This window comes from Cynocephalus volans, chromosome 4, assembly GCF_027409185.1.
Source record: "Cynocephalus volans isolate mCynVol1 chromosome 4, mCynVol1.pri, whole genome shotgun sequence".
Lineage (NCBI taxonomy): Eukaryota > Metazoa > Chordata > Mammalia > Dermoptera > Cynocephalidae > Cynocephalus > Cynocephalus volans.
In genome coordinates, this window is record NC_084463.1 from 57382743 (window position 1) to 57405780 (window position 23038).

Below are 23038 nucleotides of genomic sequence, written 5' to 3' on the forward strand. Positions count from 1 at the left end.
AAATAGTGTCCCTTTTATAATTCCTAGGTGTTTCTATGAATGCATTCTCAAATTTTCATGAATTATTCTTGAATATTAACAATTAATTATTTTTATGAAGGTGCAGTCATAAAATAATTCATATTCAAGAACATATCCTATGGCATAGATGATTCTAATAATGGAAGGGGCTAAAACATAATTTGAACTTGAGTTCAGTTTAATTGGCTTTATTTATCTCTCCATAGTAAATGTTAGCCATTATCCCTTATTGCTTTAATCTTTTTTATTCTAATACACAGAGAGATTATATATAAGATGAGGATGGTTAGAAATGTGTAATGCTGTTAAAATATAAACTACTACAGAATTGTATGTTTGCTTCACTCTTATCATTGAAATGGCTTATTATGCAACATATCTGTCATTAGACCTGTGGATCAGGCCTGCTTTGCATGGGTGTATTCAGACTTTCTTAAACTTTATTCTGAGCCATCTTCTTATCTAATAAACATTGTTCTAAATAAACTCAAAACCACATATTTAATAGTCTGAGTATTATTGTTGTCTGCCAATCCTCTAGTGATTAGTTTGTATTAAATACTAGAAAATTCAACATTATGCATGAGATTTGATATAGAATAGGGGAGGATGTGCATAAGTTATAAGTAAATAGTATGCCATTTTATTTAAGGAACTCGAGTGTCCCTGAATTTTGGTATCTGCTGGGGGTCATGAAACCAATCTCCCATGGATGCAGAGTTACACTTACACATATTATCAATATGAGAACAACGTAGATATTTCTAATTATAGGGATATTTTAACACTGAAAAATTCTAAGACCTAACTAAATTTGGAACCTTATTAAAATGGAATATGGCTCCTGAGTAGTCTATATTTTCTTAGTCAAAACTTGAGTTTTACTGTCTATTCTGGTAAGTGTTCCGAGATAACTGTGTCTATAAGGGGTTATCAGTGAAATTACTGAAATATTCTAAATTTTCAGTCTTGTTTTCTGTATCATTGTCATTTTGTTAAATTCTGAGTCCTTTGACAGTCTGTGTCTGTTACAGGAACTTTGATCAGCCTGTGAATTTGATAAGCAACTCTCCCTGTTGGTTTTGGTTATATTTGGTAGACTTTAAACCATCATGTAATGTATTTTTATTAATTATTTCATGCATCTATTATTTTATTCAAATATTTATCAAGTATTAAGTGTATCTTAAGCTTTTTGTACTCCTTTAAATATACCTGTGTGAAGTGCTAACACGATCCTTCTCTTCTTATAATTTATAAAAGCAGCAGAGAGAAAGGACCAATATTACATTGTGAGTTTTACAAAGAAAAGTACAAAGTTTTCTGAGTCCACTTAACAAGTGACCTAATCTAGTCCAGGAACATAAGCAAGAATTCCCTGAAGAAGAGATGTTAAAACTTACACTTGAAGAAATGGGAAGAAGCAGATGTGCAATGAGGAAAGAGAATTCCAGGTTAGTGGGAAGAAATTTTGTCTTGCATTAACCAATTTAACCTATTAAACTGGATAAATACAGGTTTTTTTTTGGGGGGGGTTGTTTGTTTTTTAACCCTAACTGGCTTAGAAATCAAGTGAAAAGAAAAGACACAGCATAGATATTGCACAGTATTCTGAGATTATTTTTATTTTAAGAAAATTGAAACACTTCTAAAAGGAGTAGAATCAATACATTTTATAAGGGTAGATGACACTGAAGACCATCAAGTAGGCACCAAGTCAGCTTTCTCAGGAGCTGGCATTCCAGATACATGTCGTCAGGTTTCAGACCTGTCTCTGATCATGTGGTTCCAGCGCAAAAGAAAGGTCACAGAGAAGAAGAGAAGGAACAGGAGAAGAGACTACAGATGAGGGAACTATGGGCCGCATTAACAAAGCTCAGTGTACCACATTCATAATCCAGGAACACCCCTACGGGGCCGAGAGGCCTTTCCACGTAGTGAGGCAGGAGTGGGGAGGAGGTAAAGAGACGGCAGCAAGTCTCCTTCTTGACACAGAAAAGTAGAAAAATCCCCTCGGAGTTAACCATCATGTCATTCCTCTTTGTCCAGGAATCATTACAAAATCCAATGATCCAGTTCCCACACCCCCCCACATCCACCTCCCAGTAATGTAGGCCTGAAGTGAACAGCTGGGCTCCCCATGCGAGGAAAGACTTTGACCTTGTTGGATTATGGACAACATCGAGAAGAGCAGGAGTAGAGAGCAAATGTCTCAGATCTTCAAACAGGGGCATGTGACAAGTGGCTATTTCATCTTCCCAGGAAATATATACTGCAGGAAGAAGAAAACAGACATGGTAAAAAATAATGTTATAACTTCCTGGTAAACATGGGCTCTGCGTGATTTCTAGATGTGCTAGGTTATCAGTGGAAATATGGGTCAGGACAGCAAGAGAACTGTGGAAATTACTGATGTTCATACTAGTCAGTATTTATAACAAGCGAATCCTTAATTCGACCAATGGTAGAAAATCATAAATATTCTTAGAATATAAGAAGAACAGGGATAATGCCAAGCTTTGTTACTTTTCCTGGAACATTTAAAATTGTGTAATTATTAATCATTAAATGTCAGTAACAAAAGCAGCCTGCCCCCTCCTCAGAAAATTATTAATAATAATATTAATAATTCTTATTTTAAAGAGTGACCACTTTGCCTCAGATTTGATTATTTATCACTAAAGCATGCACAGGTAAAATAAACTAGAAGAAACTCTACATATGCTTTTTTATGATGATTTCATTGTGAGAATTTTCCACTAGATCTTTTGAGAATGGGATAAATCCAGTGAAATGAAGTTGACAGTATACTTTGTGCCTATTGTTTATTAATATTCATTTTGTGCTTTTAATAAGATTGATTATTATATAACGTATATATATGTTATGTGAATAAAATGTTCAGTGCAATAAATACATGTGAAAAACAAAAGTTAAAACTCTTTAAGTATCTCATAATTCAACAATCACCACACTTAACTAAAACTTGAACTGAATGTAAATGAAAATTTTTGTGTTCCATAGGAACAGTTAACACTATATCTCAGCATGCTTCAGCCCATAAAACTCTTTTTCTATTGTCTACACAATGTATGTGAGCATGTGTTATATAATATTTGGCTTTTATACAGTTTTCTATTCATTTATTTCTACTTATTTTCCTATTATGGCAAATTTGGATATAAAAGTTCTTGGAAAACAAAAAATAGATTGTGCAGTGAGGAAACATTTCCCATAGGAGGACACCCATGAAGGGGGATTTACAGGTGTCCTGTCAAAGATCTGCCTGTTACCTTGGAATTGGTTGAGCCTGTCTATCAGTCCAGTGATGGGCCAGGAACTGAGCTCTGGGTTCACAGGCTGGGGCATGTTAAGCTGCACAGACTCACTCCTGCAAAGAAGAAGGCTCAGTTATTCTTTCCTGGCCCAAAGTTTTTATCACAATGATTATTCCTATGTTCCTCTGAAGATGTTTCATCAAAATCTTCAAAATTCCGTGCAGGGATATGAATGTAACTTCACAAAACAGGGTATGCATCAATTTATTTTGTGAAAATCAAATTCAACCTAATCCCACCTCCTAACACTTTCATCCTGGAACACAATTTCAACAAGCACAGCTGTATCTGTTTCCTCTCTCCTCATCCCAGAGTTGTGCAAATGGCCTGCATTCAAGGAAGATGTTCAATGACACTGGTTTCTAACCTACACCGATCACCACTGAAAAGCTCAGTGTCTATAACCACTAGCTAGGGCTTGAGGATCTTAGCTTAGGCGGGGATCCTGCTTCTTGTACCCAGCTGCCCTAAGTGCACCATACAGCCTTTCCATTTGAAGTTGGAGGCTGCCATCTGCTACACATGCAAGTCCAAAACCCTCAAGTGTCCTCCCTCTGATTCTTAACACCCTGCTTCCACTATACACCTGTCTGAAATACTTACCCTTCCTACATGAGTCCTAGAATCATTTTGGGCCATTATGTCAATTTCTCTATACACTTTGAATATTAAAATCAGGAAGGGTAATTTTTTCATGAACTTCCACATAACCCCTTGCAAATAATACCCCTGCCCAAGTCCATCTTACACTGGATAACGAAAATCCCTTTTCAGAAGGGAAGAAAAAAATATACTATGAACGAGGTCATATTATTATAATAAATAAATTATGTTTTCATTTCAGCATCAATAGACTGATCATTGTTACAGTTCTCAAACCTTGAATGTAGGGCCAAGTTTACCTTTTCAACGTGGTTCCAAAATGCTGTAAAGACAAAAAGAGAAAGTCTTAGTATTCATCACAATATTCATAGTGGAGACTTCATTTCTTTGATTTTTAAGGATGATTATTGCAATTGGTGTCAAGGGCATGGCAATTCAGGAAATATATTGCAGGGATCCCCCAATTTCTAAATATCAAGATATGTTCAAATACGAATACAAATACCTTCCAAGAAACTTTCCTGTTGTAGTTTTTCAGTAACTGGCCAGGCACAGAAAGAGAAATACAGCATATCCTCACTCATAAATAGGTGGGGGGAGAGAGGGAGGGAGGGGGAAAGAGAGAGAGAGAGAGAGAGAGAAGGAAGAAAGGGGAGGGAGGGAAGAAAGGAGGAAGGAAGGGAAGAAAAGAGAAAAGGAAGAAAGAAACTGAGCGAATTTTTAGGAGAAAATTTCTCCTGGGGTAGTTATTCCTATTTTCTAGGAAAAAAAAAAGGTTTTTTTGTTTGTTTTTTTTGGGGGGGGGTTGCTCTTGAATGAGGTCATTATTTTCAAGCCGCCCCTTGACTCTCCTTTCCTTGCTCCTTACCTGGAGCAGCTCCATGTCTGGTTTATGGCACATTTCCTTCAGTTCCTCATACATTCCTCTTAGGAGTTTCCCCTTTAGGGCCATACAGTCTTCACTTTCCATGAGTTGTTGAAAAATCTCTTTTCTTTCCTTTTCCAGTCTCTCTAAATAGTGTTACTCTTCCCCATAGAGCACTTGGCACACTTTCCAGTCCTCAGCACCGATCATCTTCCTCCGTAGACTCACGTAATCCTGAAGAAACAATGGAGTAATCGGAACACGTAGTAGGCTGTTCTCATTTATGTCTTCTTACGTATTGTTTTGTCTTCTAACATTTACTAGTTTATTATTATCATTGAACAAGAAATTTGCAGACTTCTTCCTTTTTTTTCTCTCTCTCTCTCTCTCATTTCCCCTCTTTTCTATTTATTTGCACCAGATGTCAAAATTATGCCTCCAACACAGAAATAAGTATATTTTTCTTAAATATTCACATTTTATTCAAAAGAGTAATGGGTGATTTAATAATTATCATATATCAAAACTTCCTTATTACTTGTCTCCTTTACCCTCAAGTGTCTTACCTACAGACTGTCTCCTCATTCTCAGGAAAAAATAGTAGACAACACTTCATAGGATAAGATAAGGGCTTTCTAAAATTTTTACTTTTAGCAGGTCCACAAACTACGTGCTAACCACGACCTCTGTGTACCTAGAGGCCTCTATGAGCCCAGCTTGTCAGTTTTGGTCCAAGGCTTCTCACTACGCTTATTAGCTGACTTCCTCACGGTCCTTAGAGACACTGACCTAGAGGGTAACCACCTTCCATTATTAATTCCCTCCATCTCATTTTCTCACTTTTTCTTGCTTTCTCTTTCTCTTATTTTCTTTAAGTTTTTAGAGTTGGCTTACTTATTCCCATCATTAAAAAAACAAAAACAAAAACAAAAACATCCACCATTCACCCAAGATCTTCACTTGTTTTTCATGCCATCACTTTTGCCCCTAACAAAGAATATTTCGTGACAGCATGAGTATGTTTGCTGTGCTCATTTGTGAAACTCTGAATCTTCATGAGCTCAATGAAGTCTCTTCCATTCCCAACACCCAACTGAAACTACATTCTTCATCACAGTAAGAACACACTTTGAACTACATTCTCTCACCAAAAACTTCCTTTACTAAATACATATATTTTTATTACTACTATTACTAATCCTTCCTTATATAAAAATCCTTTTATAAAATTCATAATCTTCTTGACTTCAAAGATCCTCTCTCTCCTGTTTTCCTTCTGTCAACTTGTTTGTGCCAGTTCCTCTTCCCCAGCCTGACCCATTACCACAGGGATTCCACATCATATTTTATTTTCACCTAAAAGGTTTATTCTTTTCTAAAAACTCTAACTTTATACTACCATATATTCTAATACCTAGAATATGCTGACAGTTAGGAAAATCTGTGTCCAGAACAAATTGTTCCCATAAGCTCCAACCACATTCATCCAATTGCCTACTGCATATTTCCACTTGCATATCTCACAGGAACTTACAATGTGTTTCAAACTAAATTTATTATTTGTTCTACCCCAAACCAGCTTTATTGCCAGCATCAGGGATGCCCTAATTTCAAAACAGAATGTGTGCCTCATTCATGATTGTATCCTTTTAATATTCCACATAAAGCAATCAGTATTTCCTGATATTTCTCTATCATTAACAAGATATATCTTGAATGTTTTTCTTCCATTTATCTTTGATTAGCATATCCCTGGTCTTTCTTTTAATGATACCTACAACTACATCCTACTTATTTTTTTGGTTTTTATTTTAGTCTTCCAATCAAATTTATCTGTAAGCTAAAGAAAGTGGATAAATTTTAGTTCACCTCTTCTACCTTTGGTGTTCGATTTATATTTTTAAATCAATGTGATAACATTCACATTCCCCGATTGTGCTGCCTTTGTGACATTTTCATCTGTTAGCACTGTTTCCCTCTCTCAGAATATATAATTTGTCTGATACCAACTAGGTGGAATTCCCGGCAGTCTCCTGGTTTCTCTGAGTTTCTAGCCTTTACCTCCAGCAGATTTACCTGCCTGATATGCCCATGAATTTCCAACGCAATTATTTTTCAGCATCAAATGATTTTTAATTTATCTGAAAAATCTTTCCTGAAAATTGAGATGGCTCAACTTCTATAGAACCCTGTGTTTATTCCATACATGAATAGTTTTCCTCCACGGGTTTGGTGTATTTTCCTATACCTGTGGATGCCTTATGGTCTTATCCAGGAAATAAAATCTTTTAGCTGGATATTTTGATTTTAGTAAGAAATACTAATAAAAGGTCTTATTTTTCTGTGTACAGACAGATGGAATCTTTTTCCTCTTGTTCAGCCTGCTCATAGGAGCCCACAGACAGTATAAGTTTAGTTCAAATTCTCATTGCATAATCACCATGTGTCCCAACCTGGTGCTAAAGGAAGCAAAGTCTTGTACTTACCATCCATGTTTGAATTATGCTGGTTTCTCGGTTTAAGTTTCTCTGATTTTCTTGTGTCTTTTCCCACACAGACCTTATCTGTTTCAGGAGCTTTTGCTGAAAAAGAACCATGAATGTAAGCAAAAGGGAAACCTATATTAAAGATTTTAGATGCTGACAAATAGAGAGGGGCAGAGAATGTGAGATAAACAGGCGCTAAAGAGGACAGTGCTTTTTCATTATGAAAACTAATTGTACAATTTGGACTTTTATAACCATAAAGATCCCATAATTTGAAAGGATGTTTCACTATTGAGAAAACTGATCCTCAAATCTTTTGTTTCCACCCCAATTTTAATAAGTGAATCTTGTCTTAGAATTAAATTGTAGAGATATTAATTCATATTCTAGCTGTAAGACAGTGTTTCTAAACAGACTTTATAAGATTACACATTTTGCAATTACGGTCACAGGGCCAATGACTGTCAACGAAATTAACAGATTTGTCCAGATTGGTCTTACACTGAATTATCACAATTCCCACCATGATTAACAATACCTTCATCAAAACAAGGTGTAAGATTCATAACTGTAAAAATATAAGATCTATGACATTGAGAAGATTCTGCCTTAAATAATTTATCCTAGTGCCTGACACACAGTGCTCAGCAAATATGTACTTTACAGGTGACATGAAAGAATTAGAATTTTCTTTACTTTCTCTTTCATAATCTGGCAGACAGTAGATCTATCTCCCAGATTCAAATTTCTGTCACAGTCATTGCTTACCCTGTATTCCTCAGCAGTCCAATCAATGGAACAGTGTCGGTGACCCACATGCTCCTTAGACTTACAGCACAGCGAACAGAGCACGTCCTTGAAAACTTCACAGAAGAAGTTCTTAGTTTTTCTGTGTATCCCACAGATCTCTTCTGCAGAGCTGGGTAATTGGTAGAGTCTTGCCCGTCTGGCAAGAAACACCCGGGTCTTCAACACGATGTTGGTTTTCAAGATTATTTCATGTGATGTTGTCCTGCACACAGGGCAGCTAGGAGGATATGGGGCTTCCTCCCAGCAGATACAGAGACAAGGTCTGCAAAAGCTGTGCCCACAGCCTATGGTGACCGGGTCTATAAAGTAATTCATGCAAACGGAACAAATGAATTCATTCTGGAAGGTATTGGAATCCATGTTTCTGGGGAGAGAAAGATAAAGAAAGGGAAATTATTTGTTGTGGACCTTTAAAGAAGACAATTTCAAAATCCAAAACAATATGACTGGGCAAGGGAATTCTTTTATTCCTGTTCTTACAAATGTACTAGTTTATATAGTAGGACACGTCATGCATTGCCTATGACAAAAGAATGCTGAAAAAGAGAGTTTACTTGGTCTTCTCCTGGCATGTTGATTTGTCAGCTATGGCCCTTCCCACCTTTGTTTCAACTTTCTAAACAATTTCAATTTTGTTTATTTATGCCATCTCTATAGATGGACATTGAAATCAGTAGTTCAGATCCAATCCCAGCCACAGAAAGTGGGTAATATTTCACATAAAAGAATCATAATTGTCCCATTTTTAGTGATTCCTTATAATTGGCATTTGACCCTATTCTATTCAATCAGGCATTCAAGTGAGACTATTGGAATTCCATGAAAGGTTTCCTTACTTCTGCAAAATAACGTAAAGAAGACACAACTGCAGTTATTTTGTGAACACAATGTGCCATAGCTTAGAGACAAAAGCAGGTACTTTGAGGGTCACAGAGAAATGGAAGACCCGAGTCTTTGACAATGACATTGAGATAGTAAAATAACAAACCCTGGGTCTGACAATCAATAAGTGTAAGAGGAATTATGGGAATAGAAGCTCATTTTACAGCCACAATAATTAATTAAGATATTCAGGCAAGAATCATCAATGGATATGAAAGCTTTTGGGCGAAAAGTATCACTCTAACGATTATTCGCTAAAAAGATGCTCACTTTCAACACCATCACATAATATATTAAACTTACTTATTTAAATAAAGAAACATATACTTTCTGTTACTATAATTGTTAACTAAATGTTTTGTTTTAATTATATGCTTATTGTCAAATCCTCTAGTTTATAAGAACTTGAGCAGATGGGGTTGAATATTTCCAGAGCTGAAAACTTACTGTTTGATCCCAAGTAAACATAAGGTAACAATTGCTCTATTTAATAACTATAATCCAGCTTTAAAACACCTATTTTAAAAATAGATAGCATTAAACTGGTGATACCTACAGGTATATTTACAAATGAAAGTTTGTGAGAGGGAATTATACTGACTTCTTGTAACCATAAAATTTTTAATAATATGGGACATCAATTCATTTAATTAGAACATGCTTGAAATGGAGAGACAGCCTGAGGGACTGGGAAAAATTTGAGAATAGTCTTCTGTAAGTTGGATAAGTTACTGAACAATAATTCGTTATATAAGCAAACACTTATAGATTGATAACATTAATAATTTTCAAATGATGATAGTAGAAGATAATTTTTGTTTACTAATTCTAGGCATTGGATTAATCCTTTTTAATTGGGCTACCTATTTTAATCCTAACAACAATACTATTAACTTATTTTCTATTCTCACCAAGACTTTATAATAAGGAAACCTGATGTAGTGTAAATAAGTTACTTGTCTAAAATCACACATTAAATATTATTTGTTCATACTTTCTTGTTTATATTTTTCTCATATTTAAGAGTATTAGTTTTTTGTAGTTTTCTCTGATTCCCAAAATCCAAGTCTGAAATTAGCTTGAAAGTTTGAAACTTTAAGACTTGAAAATCCAAGTCTGGGGCTGTCCGGTTACTTCAGTTGGTTAGAGCATGGTGCTGATAATTCCAAGGACCAAGGTTTGATCCCTGTACTGTCCATCCACACACAAAAAAAACCTCAAAAAAGAAAAAGGTTAAAGTCTGAAAACTCGAAACTAAAAGATATCATTTTAAACACTCAACCCAACAATGAGTATTTTTTGGGAAATTCAAACATTAAGTATACCAGCATTGTATACAGAAATACAAACATATACATATACATATATATGTATAAACAGCATAATATGAATAATTTGATAGTTATGAATGGATACTAATAGCAAAAAAATATGATTATCATGTTTATTGCACAACTAAATAATTACAAGCTCCATTGTGGCAATCATCTTCTAAACTCTCCTATTATACATGATTAATAAAATTATACAAAAATTAATGAAGCAAAAATAAAATATATTAGTTTATAAAATAGGTAGAAAGAAAAAAGAGCCTACATATATGTAATGTAGTAAGTTTAAAGTAATGGGGGAATTTTTAACTAAGAACTTTAAGTGGGAATAATCTAAGCAGACACACAGAAAGACTGATAGAGACAGAAGTTTCTACTTGAAAAAAAAAAAGCGGGGCTGGCTGGTGAGCTCACTCGGTTAGAGTGCAGTGTTATAACACAAAGGCCAAAGATTGGGATCCCTGCACCAGTCTCCCCCAAAATTAATTAATTAATTAATTAATTAATTAATTAAAATAAAATGCTGCTTAAAAAAATCGCAGAAATTGCTTTTGTGTAAATTGTGTACTTAACTGTGGGTACCGTTAATGGGTTTTCCATTGCTGTTCTGTTAAATTCAGGTCAGATACTCACCTAGTGCTTGCAGTGAACTTCAGAAGTCTCCATCGTACTGCCAACTCCAAACACGGTAGTTCTGGAGAAGAATGGACTTGGTCCTTTTCATAGTGTTTTATAGTCTCCAAGATCACACCCATTTTCTCAAACTGTTTAAGTTTCCAAACATTTTGAAAGGTGTAGATGTACATGAGTGGATTATAGGACACACCCTAATACCAATGATTGAATCGAAACCCTTAATCTACTCAGTCAAATCCCCACATCCAATCTCTAGTAGGAAACTATCCCATAAACTAGTCTATGTAAATTATAGTTATTTAAAAAATAAATAAATATTCAAAATAAGGGTTTATTGTCTGTTTTCCAGAAATTACATTCTAATCCCAAGTGCCAGACCCCATTACTATTCCCAGTATTTAGGAACATTATCTGTGTGAACCTACATCCATTCTTTCCTTAGTGTTGCTTCAGAAAACTCGTGACAATTGATAATTGAATGCTTGTATAAGGGGAAGTGTTGCATCAAACATCAATGAGAATAAACATTTCTTAATCTCTGCAGTCTCATAGTTTACAGATAGTATCCGATAGCTTAAATTTGCTGTTTTACATTTCTGATGAGACTGAATATGTTTTCTTAAGTTTAATGGGAGAAGTTCATTTTCAATTGTAGGGATTTTGTTAAATTCCCTTTGATGCAGTTTGGATGTGCTGTCCCCTCCAAAACTCATGTGGAAATTTGATCTCCAATGTGGCAGTGTCAGAAACTGATTGAGTCATGGAGGCGGATCCCTCGTGAATGGATTAATGCTCTCCCTGGGGGAGGGGGATTAATGAGTGAGTTCTCGCTCTATTAGTTCCCTAGAGAGCTCGTTGCTTAAAAAGACCCTGGCACCTTCTCTTTCTCTCTTGCTTCCTCTTGTCATGTGATTTGCTTGTACCTGCCAGCTGCCTGCCACTTTCCACCGTGAGTAGAAGCAGCCTGAGGCCCAAGCCAGATGCAGCTGTCCCAGAATCGAAAGCCAAACAAGCCTCTTTTCCTTATAAATTACTCAGTCACAGGTATTTCTGTTATAGCAACACAAAATATTTTCTGTTTTAGTCCGTTTTGTGTTGCTATAACACTCTTCTTTTTGGACATGGCCTAATAGGGGGACTAGTGGCCCTGTCACAGTTTTGTTTCACCGCTCCTGAGGCTTCAACCATTCCAGTTGCCTGTTACGTTACTTCCCTTTCTTTTCTCTTCTCTTCTCTCACTTCAGTTCAAAAACAAGAACCAGTCATAATTTGGGCTAGGGAATTGATCCACATGCGGAGAGTACCAATATGCTCACCCTGCAGCATATCTGTGCTTGGCCCTAACAGAAATCGTACTGCTGTACTTCTGCGAGCCAAAAGGACAGCTAGGGTGAAGCATAACGAGTGTTAGAAATGGGACAATTCTAACCTACAGTGAGATCTGAATAAGCTGTCTGTATAAAGACCGTTCCCTGCCCTGGCCCCTGATGCTACCAGGGTGTGAACCTCCTTCAGGAAATAAAAAATTAACTCCAGAGATTATAGGAAGTATTGTATTAAATATTGCTCTTCTGTACGGCAAGTCTTCCTCTCCTCTTCTCCAATAGAGATCTTCACAGAAATGCTAATACTTAGAATAATGGTAAAACTGAAAGTACTCATGTTGATAAGAATATGGAAAATGTTGGCTTGTAATATATGCTAGTGATATGTTCATTGCTACAATGACTTTGAAATGTAGTTTAATAGTGCCTACTGTGGCTGAACACATGCAAGTCTTATGACCCATCTAGATATCTAATCAACAGAAATGTGAATGTGTATACAATGACGTGTGCAAAAATATTCATAGTAGCATTCTCTGTAATGGCCCCAAACTGGAAACAACCCAAATGCCCAGCAAGAGGAAAATTAAAATGTGAGATATTCATAGTATAAGATACAGCAATGAGAATTAACTACTACATGCACTATAAATATAAATTTAAGAGATAGAACTTTCATAAACAAAGATAGCATAACCAAGTATTTCATTTTATATAAGGTCAGAAGCACACATATGGTGAAAGAAGTGAGGAAAAAGGGCACATTTGAGAAGGAATTCCTGGAGGGAACAAGGGATGTTTCCCCACGTTCCGGCAATGTTCTGTTTCTTGAGCATGGTGGTGATTACACAGCAGTTTTCATTTTTACAACATCTTTGAGTGGTGCTACAATTTTTTCATTTTAATTGATGTATGTTATAAAAAAGAAAACATTGTTTATTATCAACATTTTTGAAGAGCACAGTTGGTCTAGATAGAGCAGAAATGGTAAAGGTGAACACCTCAAGTCTGAAGTCTGGGCCAGAGCTCAGTGCTGTCAGGTGGGAGGGCAGGAGGGTCGGGCCTGGACCCTGTATTTTCTCCTCTCACTCAGGTACCACTCAAGGTCCTTTGGGGGCTTAGTTCTGGTCCAGGGAGGCAAGAGGGAGTCCAGGCCCCTGAAAATCAAGCTTTTGGAGTTCAAAGTACAGGTCAGGGGAACTTGAAAGTTTGCACAAGTAAGTGCCTTAAGCTAAAGTCTCTTCTTCTAGAAGAAATCACTGCCTTCTCACCTAGGCTTTGGGAACCAGCAGAGGATCCCATTTACCCTCTTTCTGGTTGTGGGAATCTGGAGTCCAGAGTGAGATCCTCTTGAACATAGTACCAATCTCAGGATAGTGTGGGGAAAATGCTTCCGTGCTCCTCTGTGCTGTTCATTGCACACGAGTCCTCAGGACCCCGAGTTGCTTTCAAAGTGTTAAGAGATCTTCTGGCCAACAAGTGAGGCCACTCCATCTTTCCAGTATGTGGTGGATGCCTGTGGAGCTTTCAGACTTTGTCCAGTTACCTCTGGTGATTGAGCAAGAAGGGGTAATAGGACCAAGGGACTTGACAGAGGCTTGGCCTGTGTTGTGCAGCCAGGGCCAGCAGGGGCCTAAGCCCAGTGTCCATCAATGATACAGTCCCAAATCCCATGGAGCCAGCAACCCAAGGCTCCTGCTGCTCCCAGGATCTGTGTCTGGATCCTTCTCCTAGGTTGAGAGTGGTAGTTTCAGGTCCACATGGGTGTGTGGATCTCAGTTGGCACTAACTACACAGTATTTCACCTGCAGAGAAGAGCCATGAATCTGAGGTTGGAAAGATGGAGAAGACCCAGGAAGGGCCCCTTCAATGAATCCAGAAGTGCATGTGAGACCTTTGGCTATGACTGAGGAGTCTTTGCTTGACCAGTGCCTACTCTGTTTTTCTGCCCCTCTTTTTCCATTCTATCCTCACTTTTCCCCTTTGCTTTCCTATTCTCTCTCATTTTTCTTCAAAGAATATAGGAATTTGAAAAGAAAAATAATGTACAGAATTGTGTAATTCTGCACTGTCCAATAGCATAGCTTCTAGCCACTAGTCACTGCTGAGCACTTGAGATGTGACTAGTATGAATTAAGATGTGTGATCATTGTAAAATACACGCTGATCTCTGAGACTTAGTCTAAAAAAAGATAGTAAAATGTCACGTTAATAGTTTCTATACTATTTTGAATAGAGCTGCTGCAAATACGGGAGTGCAGGTATCTCTTCAACATGTTTATACCAGCTGTATTCACAATAACCCAAATGTCCATCAAGAGATGATTGGATAAAGAAAATGTGGTAGATAAACACCATGGAATACTACTCAGCCACAAAAAAGCAACAAAATTCCATCATTCACAGCAATGTAGATGAGCTTGGAGAAAATTATGTTAAATGAAAGTAGCCAGACACAGAAAGAGAAATACTGCATATTCTCACATATGTGGGAACTAAAAAACAGAAGAAAACAAAACTAAACAAAAAACAGATAAATAACAAAAATTCACCTGTTAAAAGGAGAGAGAAGAACTGTGGCTACTAGGGGTGGGAGGGGGACGAGAGAGTGGGAATAGTAGAGGCTGGTTAATGGACACAAAATTAGAGTCAGATGGGAAACATAAATCCAATCAGTGTACAGCCGACCCAGCAATCTGTAATTAACAATGACTTACTGCATGTTATCAGATAACTAAAAGAGAGGAGATCAAATGTGCACATCATAAAGAAATGATTGGGCTTGGCAAGGATGAATATGCTGATTGCCCTGAATGGATCATCACACATTGTACATGTGCACTGAGATATAACCCTGGAGCCAATAAATATGTACAGGAAATATGTTTCAAAAAAATTTTTTTTAAGTTTCTATAATAGTTACACATTTAACTTATAACATTTTGGATATATTGGGTTAAATAATATATATGTAATTTTACCTGCTTATTTTTATGCTTCTTAATGTGGCTACTAGAAAATTTTATTTTATTTTATTTGTTTATCATTCAAAAAATATTTTTTGGACCATGTCTTTGTTTAAAATTTATTTATTTTTTATTTTAATTTATCAATATACAATGTAGTGGATTTTCATGTTCCTTTATGGATTCCTCTTTCTCCCCTGCCTTTCCCCTCTCCTACCCATCAACATCATATCTGTTCACTTGTGTTAACAAGTTCAAGGAATTGTTGTGATTGTTATGTCTTCTTCTCCTCCCCCCACTTGTTTGTATGTTTATTTACTTATTTATTTTAAGCTACCATAAATAAGTGAGAACATGTGGTATTTCTCTTTCTGTGCCTGACTTATTTCACTTATGATTTTTTCTAAGTCCATACATGTTGCTGTGAATGGCAGAATTTCATTCTTTTTTAAAGCAGAGTAGTATTCCATTGTGTAGATGGACCACAGTATCCTTATCCTCTCATCTGATGATGGACATTTGGTCTGGTTACAACTCTTGGCTATTGTAAATAGTACTGCAATAAACACTGGAGTACAGGTATCCCTTCAACATGATGATTTCCTTTCCTCTGTGTATATTCTAAGCAGTAGAATAGCTGGGCCATATGGTAGATCTATCTGTAATTGTTTGAGGAAACTCCATAACATTTTCCCTAAAGGCTGCACCATTTTGCAGTCTCACCAACAGTGTGTGAGGGTTCCTTTTTCTCTGTAACCTCACCAGCATTTATCATTCTCAGTCTTTTGGATATTAGCCATCCTAACTGGAGTGAGATGGTATCTCAGTGTAGTTTTGATTTGTATTTCTCAAGTGCTGAGTGACGTTGAGCATGTGTCTATTCACCATTTGCATATCTTCCTTTGAAAAATGCCTATCCAGCTCCTTTGCCCATTTTTTAATTGGATTACTTTTTTTTTTTTTTTTTTTTTGCTGTAAAGTTGTTTGAGTTCTTTGTATATTTTGGATATTAATCTTTTGTCAGATGTATATTTTGAAAATATTCTCTCCCACTCTGTTGGTTGTCTTTTCACTCTGTTAATTGTTTCTTTGGCTGTGCAGAAGCTTTTAATTTGATATAATCCCATTTGTTTATTTTTCCTTTGGTTGCTTCTGCTTTTGGGGTAGTATTCATGAAGTCTGTACCCAATCCTACTACCTGGAGTGTTTCCCCTATGTTTTCTGTAAGGAGTTTCATTGTTTCAGGGTGTATATTTAATTATTTAATCCATTTTGAGTTGATTTTGGTACATGGTGAGAGGTACGGGTCCAGTTTCATTCTCCTGCATATGGATATCCAGTTTTCTCGGCACCATTTGCTGAAGAGGCAGTCTCTTCCCCACTGTGTAGACTTAATTGTTTGTAAAAGATCAGATGGCTGTAGGTGGCTGTAGGTGTATGGGTTACTAGAAAATTTTCATGTACACTGTGACTTGGTGATGTTGTGAAATATAGGTTTGGTCTTTGATGCCTCCTGTCCCTTTCCTGGCATATAACGCATAAAATCCTTTGAATGCCCTAAGTGTTGTTTTTGTGTATGCTAATGAATTGGCAGCCCCTAGACCACTTCAGGATGGGGGCTGGTCACAGAAAAGACCAGGACAGGACTTTCAGCCCCACCTTCAAACATCCAGGAGGGGAGAGGGGCTGAAGGTTAAGTTATTCTCCAATAGGGAGTGATTTAATCCATCATGCCTATGTAATGAAACTTGCATAAAACCCCAAGAGAACTGGGTTAGGAAAAGCTCTGGACAGCTAACATGTGGAGGGTTTTCACCTCTACTTGCAGGGAGGGTGTTGCACCCCAACTCCACAGGGACAGGAGCTCTTGCACTCCTTCCAAACCTCACAGGTATGTATCTTCATCTGGCTATTTATTTGTATCCTTTAAAATATATTCTCTAATAAACAGGCAAACATAAGTGTTTCCCTCAGTTCATGAGCCACTGAGCAAATTAATTCAACCCAAGGATAAAGTTTTGGAAAACCCAGTTTACAGCCAGTCCGTCAAAAGCATGGAAAAACAACCTGTAACTTGAGACTGGCATCAGAAGGAAGGGGGGTGGAGTCTCCGGGACTGAACCCTTAACCTGTGGGATCTGACACTATCTCCAGGTATATAGTATCGGAATTGAATTGGAGAGCACACAGCTGGTGTTGGTTACAGCATGGCTTAGGGTGTGTGGGGTAAAACCCACACATTTGGTCACAGGGTTCTGTTTTCTGTGTTATTGCCTGTTGTGGTGTGAGAGGATAGAAAAAATGGTCTGTTTCCACTCCACTCAGGTTCCCATTATATTTATATCAGATTGCTGTGGTTTAATCAATGCATGTTCACTGCCTTCTTTCTCTCCATAGCTCCGCTATGCCACAAGCGAGAATTATCTTTTTGTCCTTTTATTTTTTCTCGTTTATTAGTGACTTAGGTCTTCAGAAAATGCCACGTGTTGCTGCACACTTCCTCTCCTGCCAGGGCGTGACTGCACCTGTGTCTTCCTCCCTATGTGGCTGCTAACCTTCTCCAAAGCCGCCTCCCAGGAGCTGTGGTGCTGGGGCTTCGGGGGCAGCACAAGGATTCTCAGATAATGATTACAGAATCGGGAGCCTCAAGCAGCATCACGGCACACCCCTCTAACTCGATCTGACAATAATTAATTAACACGGCGGAGCTATTGTCTTTTTTACTGGCTAAGATTTCCAGGGGAAGCCCAGCACTCAATGACAAATGCTTAAATTCATTTCTTCCATTCCAAGGCTATGGTGAAAGTGCCGTCTGGAAAGGATGTGGCAAAAGTGAGGAAGGTAGAGGAAAGCAGTTTCTAGTCTCATTCAGCCACTTTTCCCATCCTGTCATTTCCTCACCCCCAACACTAGGCTTCAGGCAGATGGAATCTAGGGCATCAGAAGTCTGGAGCTCTGAATTCTAGTCCTGCTTCTGCCACCCCCATTCTCTATAATGAAACAACCCACTTCCTGACTCGAGACTCAAACTGTGAAACACCTGGGAGAGTGAGAATCCCTTTAAGAGCTGGCCTACTTTAGGGTCACAAAATCTTTATCAAGTCCAGAGCAGGAGGTAAAGTTGGATTTGGGCCAGTGCAACACAACTTGTAGGTAAACAACCCCTCAAACTGCCTGGAAATTGGAGCCTTCCCTCAGCACTCACTGCTTCTCTTTTTGTCCAGGAAAGCTAATTTTCTGGACTTGAGGCTCCCTGTTTCTGTTCTAGTGCCTCACAAACCTACCTTTACAGGCTTTTCATCAAACTGTAATTCTGTATCTGGTAATCTGGTACCTAATTCCCTGCCTAGTCTAGCTTCTACTATGGTAATGAACCACATAATGACATTTTGGTCAATGACTGACCGCACGTGCAGTGGTGGTTCCATAAGATTTTAATGGATCTGAAAAATGTCTACTGCCTAGTGACGTCATGGCCATTTTAATGTTGCAGTGCAATGCACACTCACGTGTGTGTGTGTGTGATGCTGGCTACGAGCAATAGGCTATACCATATGGCCTACATGTGTAGTAGGCTATGCCAGCTTGGTTTGTAAGTACACTCTGTGATGTGTGCAGAACAACGAAATCGCCTAACAATGCATTACTCGGAACATATCGTCATTAAGAGATGCATGCCAGCACTTGTAAATCCAGGCCCTTGTACAATGCTTAGTATTATAGGTGTTTGGGAAATGTTGGATTGAAAAATTGATAAAAGCTTAGAATTTCTGGTTTAGTGAACTGTCTCTGCTTCCTTGATATTTTCAGAAAAATGCTTTTCTTTCATTCCTGAAATATTGAAAATATACTATGGAAGAATAGTTCTATGATCAATACCATTTTAAAGCCAGTACTTATCACTTCTTTGACATTGTAGTTGCCTACTTGCTTTATTTGCTCAAATAAAGAGACGACTTCAAAGTTTTTTTTCTGTGCTAGTAGAAATTCACTTATTTTATAATAAATTTTACTTTGCCTCTTGGACTTTAAATGTCTCATGTTATCTTTTCCTCTTTGAGTGCCATTCAATTTTCTTCTCTTTCATTTCACCTCTATTATTGTCTACTTTTCTATAAACCCTGGCCGGTTTCTTCTCAAACCCCTTTCAATAGGATATTTTTGTGATGTAGAGGTGGCTTTGGGAAAGGAAGAGAAAAATGAAAGAGGGTGACTACAGTGTGCCGGGCACTTGTTCTTCCATGCTGTAGTGGATCATCCCCAAAAGTCACTGAAGCTTGAATTGTGTCCCCCAAGTTTTATGTATTAGGAAGTTGGCTGCACTGTGACTGTTAAGAGGGTGGGAAACCCTATTATGGTAATTGAAATGTGGGGCCTTGAAGAGGTGATTAGATTGTAGGACCATGCCATAATAAATGGATTAATAATGGTGGTCAGGGGTGTGGTTCTAGCAGCTTTAAAAGAAGAGCATGTGAGAGGTTAGTCTCTCTGATGATGCTTTCTCCATTTTGCAAAGTGATACCTGGCTGTCACTGAAGTCACCACCAAGAAGGCCTTCACCAGATATGTTTCGTAGACTTTGGACTTCCCAGCTTCTGAAACTGTGAGCAATAAATTTCATATTCTTTCTAAAGTATCCAGTGCCATTTATTTTGTTTTAAGCAACAGAAATAGACTAATACAGAAAACTGGTATGAGAGAAGTGGAGTATTGCTTATAACAATTATTTGAAAATGTAGAAATGGCTTTGGAATTTGGTGTTGAGAAGAGTCTAAAGGAATTAGGAGGAACAGGCTTGAAAAAGCCTAGATGGTGGTGAAAATTTAGAAGACAAGAAAACCAGGGAAAGTTTGGAATGGTTTAGAGACTGGTTAAATGGTGGTGACCAGAATGCTTATGGAACTTTGGACTGTAAAGACCATTCTAAGGAGGTCTCAGATAGAAATAAGAAGGAATTTATTGGAAACTGGGGCAAAGATCAACTTTGCTATGAACTGGCAAGGAACTTGGCTGAATTGTGTTCATGTCCTAGGACTTTGTGGAAGTTGGAACTCAAGAATTATGAACCAGAGTATTGGTGAAAGCAATTTCTAAGGAGCAAAACATTCTGGAAACTGCATGGTTACTTTTTATAGCCTATTCTGAGTTATGGTGGCAAAGGCATAACATAAAGCCAGAACTTAAAAGGAAAAGAGAGTCTAAAGATTTGGAAAATCTACAGCCTGGCCATGTGGTAGAGAAGCAGAGAGCATTTTCAGAAGAAAAATACAATGTTGGCAAAGAAGATTAGTACAAAAGAAAGGGATTATCAAGAGAAGGAGGAAAAGGCCCTGAAGGCATTTCAGAAGCCTCTGGGGCCAAACCTTCCATTTCCAGCCCAGAGACCTAGGGAGACAGAATGGTCTCGGGGAACAGGCCTGAGGCACCCTCCACAAGCTTGCTGCCCAGGGCCACCTCGGGATGCTGCTCACCACACAAATACCCCAGCTGCTTTGGCTGCTCCAGCTATGGCTAAATTGGTCCCAGGTGTGGCTGGACCTGCAGCTTTGGAAAATACAAGCTGGAAGCCTTGGCAGAGTCCATGTGATGTTAGGTCTGTAGGCTCACAGAATGCCTGAGCTCTAAAGGCTTGAGAACCTCCACCCCAATTTCAAAGCATGTATGGAAAACCCTGGGGACCCAAGAAGAGACCTGTTGCAGGGGGAGATTCACCACCTAGAGTCTTCACTAGAGCAATGCCTAGTGGAAATGTGGGGTTGTAGTTGCAGCAATGAAAACCCATCAGCACCATGCTTCACCAAGCACAGGAGTGGGACAGCCATGGAGATCACAGACTTGTGGAGCCACCAGAATGGAACACCAACCTGGGAGAACTGAAGTGTGGCCTGAGAACAGGAAAGCCATAGGAGGAGAGCTGCCTAAGGACTTGGGACCAAATCCCCCCACCAAGGTGTGGAGGATGCCAACTTGGAGTCAAGGTACATAATTTGCCAGCTTTGAGATTTAATGCTTACCTTTCTGGGTTTTCGACTTGTTTGGGATCTATTACACCATTCTTTTGGACTATTTCTCCCTTTGGAAATGGGAATATGTAGCCTATGTTTGTCCCACCATTGTATCTCGGAAGTAGATAACTTTTATTGATTTCACAGATGGGACTTAGAACTTTGGACTTTTGAGCTGAAACAAGTTAAGACTTTGGGGATGAAATTACTGTATTTGGATGTGAAAAAGACATGAGTTTTGAGGGGCCAGGGGCAGAATGTAGTGGACAATTATATCCTCCCCAAACTCACTGAAGCTTGAATGGTGTCCCCCAAGTTTTGTGTATTAGAAACTTGGCCCCACTGTGACTGTTAAGAGGGTGGGGAATCCTATTATGGTAATTGAAAGATGGAGCCTTGAAGAGATGATTGGATTGTAGGACCATGCAGTAGTGAATGGATTAAAAATGGTGGTCAGTAGTGTGGTTCTGGGAAGGTGAACGAGGTGATTGGTCTCTCTACTCTCTGCCATTTCGCACTGTGACACCCTGCTGTCACTGAAGTCATCACCAAAGAAAGCCTTCACCAGATGTGTTCCCTGGACTTTGGACTTTCTAGCCTCTGAAACTGTAAGCAATGAATTTCATTTTCTTATGAATTACCCAGTTCCCTGTATTTTGTTGTAAGCAACAAAAACAGACTAATACACACACATTGCTCTTAATCCTCACAGAAAACCTACAAAGTACGATACTGTCTCAGCTTTATATATGAGCAAATTGAAGCTAATATGGGTTAAATAGTTCCTTTATTGTCTTATCCCAAATATAGACAAAAGCCTGGAATTGACCCCATGTTCTGGGTTTTTTAAATGCCCAATTATAAATGTTGATTTATATTTAATGGCTTACCTAGAACCAATGAAGCACATTTCCTTTCAGCTGATGTTCTGCCTATCTCCTACTATTGATTTCTCTCATTCATGAATTAAAACTGTGGATCTTAAACACATAGTATATGCCAGTCAGGCTGCAAAATAAAAAATAAATAAATAATAATAAATAAAAAAAAATAAAAAGAACCAGGTGGAACACTTTCCTCTACAGAAATAAACAAACAAGCAGTTACAAAACAGTAGCATAGGTGATAAGTTTCAAAGCATTATCTTAGCACAGAGATAATCTGTGAACAACCATGGATTTTTTTTTTCACTTCATTCTCTGAATGCAGAAATCAAAAGCCCTCTCCTCACTTCTTCTCATACATTCAAGTCGGTGTCTTCTTCTCTATCAGTGGATTACCAAAGTTGGATCTTTAAAAAACACCTGAATGCCACCCCTCTACCTCATAACAGTGCAGTGAAACGAGGATGGTAGAGAGAATCTCTCATCTTCTTTCTTGACGTCCACCAAGCTAACTGTGAGTGCTTTAAAGCTGCATGTCATTGCAGCCTCTTCTCACAACTGTAACCCATGTTCTGGACTAGCTGTAAGTGTTGTACACAGAAAATCCAAGGAGTAGTGCAGGAAGCAATGTCAGCACCTGTGTAGCTGTTATTTCCTCTAAGCACAAAAGGAAAAATGGATGGAGAGGTTTCTGAAACTTAGAAAGAGAGTCAAATAAATTAGTCCCCTTAATAGGAATTGTGACCTTCTATTAAGGGAAACTTACCTACCCAAGTTACTTTACAGAGAATAATCAAGGAAAATAGCCTGGCCTTTTACTCCTTTATCCCACCTGTCTCTCTCTCTGGGGTTCTCCAAACATCTATCACAATTATAAGCCAGAGAT

The 23038-nt window shown here is 38.0% G+C and overlaps 1 protein-coding gene across 1 annotated transcript; it reads right to left on the bottom strand.

Moving 5' to 3' along the window:
* Window positions 1-1826: 1826 nt before the first annotated feature.
* On the bottom strand, window positions 1827-8483 carry LOC134376150 (E3 ubiquitin-protein ligase TRIM48-like). The gene is made up of 5 exons (XM_063094807.1): window positions 8082-8483; window positions 7314-7409; window positions 4988-5061; window positions 3315-3412; window positions 1827-2293 (listed from the first exon to the last, which is right to left on the bottom strand). The coding sequence occupies exons 1-5, from the start codon at window positions 8481-8483 to the stop codon at window positions 1827-1829; spliced, it is 1137 nt and encodes a 378-aa protein (XP_062950877.1).
* Window positions 8484-23038: the final 14555 nt, after the last annotated feature.